This window comes from Nicotiana tomentosiformis, chromosome 2 (assembly GCF_000390325.3).
Source record: "Nicotiana tomentosiformis chromosome 2, ASM39032v3, whole genome shotgun sequence".
Lineage (NCBI taxonomy): Eukaryota > Viridiplantae > Streptophyta > Magnoliopsida > Solanales > Solanaceae > Nicotiana > Nicotiana tomentosiformis.
In genome coordinates this window covers 153,383,630-153,386,290 of record NC_090813.1, presented here as the reverse complement: position 1 = coordinate 153,386,290, position 2,661 = coordinate 153,383,630, and the positions used below count along the sequence as shown (strand labels likewise).

The 2,661-nt window shown below is 40.0% G+C and overlaps 1 protein-coding gene across 1 annotated transcript; it reads left to right on the top strand.

Annotated features, from left to right (window-relative positions):
• Positions 1 to 1,286: 1,286 nt before the first annotated feature.
• Positions 1,287 to 1,929, top strand: LOC138905885 (uncharacterized). Its single transcript, XM_070194398.1, has 2 exons — positions 1,287 to 1,420; positions 1,689 to 1,929. Exons 1-2 carry the CDS (start codon positions 1,287 to 1,289, stop codon positions 1,927 to 1,929), a joined length of 375 nt encoding a protein of 124 aa, XP_070050499.1.
• The last annotated feature ends 732 nt before the right edge of the window (positions 1,930 to 2,661 follow it).

The following is a 2,661-nucleotide window of genomic DNA, read 5'->3' as shown; positions in this document are numbered from 1 at the left end:
ATGCTATCTATTGTGACACTTTGTGCGTTGGATTGGGTTGAATCATGGTAAGGTTGTCGCTTATGCTTCTACACAACTGATAAAGCACGATAAGAATTACCCAACCCAGGATTTAGAGTTAGTCGCGGTGATTCATGCACTAAAGATGTGGAGGCACTATTTGTATGGTATTCATGTTGATATCAATACGGATCATAAGAGCCTCCAGTGTATCTTCAAGCAAAAGGAATTGTATTTATGTCAGAGGAGATGGTTGGCACTACCGAAAGACTATGACGTTGATATTTTATACCATCTAGGGAAGGCAAATGTAGTAGCCGACGCCCTCAGCCGTAGATCTATGGGTAGCCTGTCATATTTAAAGCCAGAGAAGAGTGGGATAGCCCATGAGATTCATAAGCTAGCTAGTCTTGGAGTTCAATTACTGGACTCAGGTGATACCGGAGTTACTAATCAGGACACGGCAACATCCTCTTTAGTAACTGAAGTGAAGGAATGCCAGTACGAGGATCCTGTGTTAGCTCATTACAGAGATACATCCCCTCAAAAGGAGAAGACACCATTTGAGATTACAGGAGATGGAGTCCTCAGATATCGAGGACGATTATGTGTCCCCAATGTTGCCGGGCTGTGCCGGCAGGTTATGGGAGAAGCTCACCATTCTCATTATTCTGTTTATCCAGGAGCAACAAAGATGTATCATGATATTAGGGAAATATATTGGTGGGACAGAATGAAAAGGGATGTAGCGGAGTTTGTTGCACTGTACCCTAACTGTTAGCAAGTTAAGATTGAGCATCAAAAACCCGGTGGATTATTGCAGGCTATAGAGATTCCGAAATGGAAGTGGGAAGTAATTAATATGGATTTCGTCATAGGCTTACCTCGTACCCAGCGTAAGTTCGATTCTATATGGGTGATTGTTGATAGGCTTACAAAATCAGCCCATTTTCTGCCTGTTAGGACTACATATTCCGTAGAGGATTATGCAAGGCTTTACATTAAGGAGATAGTACGATTTTATGGTGTCCCTATATCTATTATCTCGGATAGAGGTGCTCAGTTTACAATTAATTTCTGGAGGTCCTTCCAAAAAGGATTGGGGACTCAGGTAAGTCTTAGTACAACATTTTATCCCCTGACGGACGGACAGGCTAAGCGTACTATTCAGACACTTAAGGATATGTTACGGGCTTGTGTGATAGACTGAATTAAAGGGTAGCTGGGATGATCATCTACCGCTTATTGAGTTCACGTATAATAATAGTTATCATTCCAGTATTCAGATGGCTCAATACGAAGCTCTTTATGGACGGAAGTGTAGGATCCCTATAGGATGGTTCGATGATGGGGAAAATAAGTTAGTAGGACCAGAGTTGGTACAACAGGCAACCAAGAAGATTAAGCTTATACAGGAAAGGTTGTTAGCAACTCAAAGCCGTCAGAAGTCTTTTGCGGATAATCGACGACGATACTTAGAGTTTCAAGTTGACGACTAGGAATTCATAAAGGTATCACCGATGAAAGGCGTTATGAGGTTCGGTAAGAAAGAAAAACTTAGCCCTCGGTACATTGGACCATATAAGATCATACGCAAGGTAGGCCAGGTAGCATATGAGTTAGACTTGCCTTCTGACTTGGAGTTTGTACATCCAATCTTTCTGTAAATGTATCGGAGATCCTTCCAGAGTCGTGTCAGTTGACGATGTTCAGGTCACAGAGCAGCTATCATATGAGAAAACTCCCATTGCTATACTAGATAGACAGGTTCAGAGACTGAGGGCTAAAGACGTAATTTCGATGAAAGTACTTTGGAGAAACAATAATGTGGAAGAAATGACTTGGGAAGATGAAAAAGATATGAAGTCTAGGTATCCTCACTTGTTTCCTCTTCCAGAGGAGGATCCGACTGAGACATCACAGCCTTAAGGTGCGTGTACGGATTCTTGTGTTAGTTATTGTCATTGGTCGTGTGAGGTCGTTGTCGTTATTGATGATTGTGGCCCTATGTGTCATTGAGTTATTGAGTTTTCTACAAGAAGGGTTGGTAGTAGTACTGTGACAAAGGCGACTCTGCCAAAGTTTATATATATCCCGAGGAGTTAAACATTCGAGGACGAATGTTTCTAAGGAGGGAAGGATGTTACATTTCGCATTTTCGTATGTTAAAGTTTTGTCTTAAATTAATCGACGTAGGCTCGGGAATGAAATTATTTTATTTTAGGTTATAAGTACTTATGATATTTATAACAGGTGATAAGTAATGACGTGAAGGTTAGAGGGTAAACAAATCAAAGAAAATGAGTTTCGTTGAAGGTTGTCAATTTGGGATAAAATACGGTCCAAGCTATAATACCCCGTATTTATGGACTAGTGCCATACAAGGTACCACATGACCATGATAGTAAGGTATATAAAGTATGTTAAAATTTATTATTATTTTAAGTAAATTAAAATATTACCTAATTATGTTGGTAATGGGTTAATTATTAATTTGAGTGGGAAGTTAACAAATCAATTAGAAATTTGTGGATAAACTTTTGGTGGAATCTTCACCCTAACGTGGCAGCAAGGTGGTTATGTTTGCTAAGACCAAATAATGACTCTTGGGATTATGTGGCTAGGTGGCATATTTAGGGGATTTTGGCAAAGTAATCCATA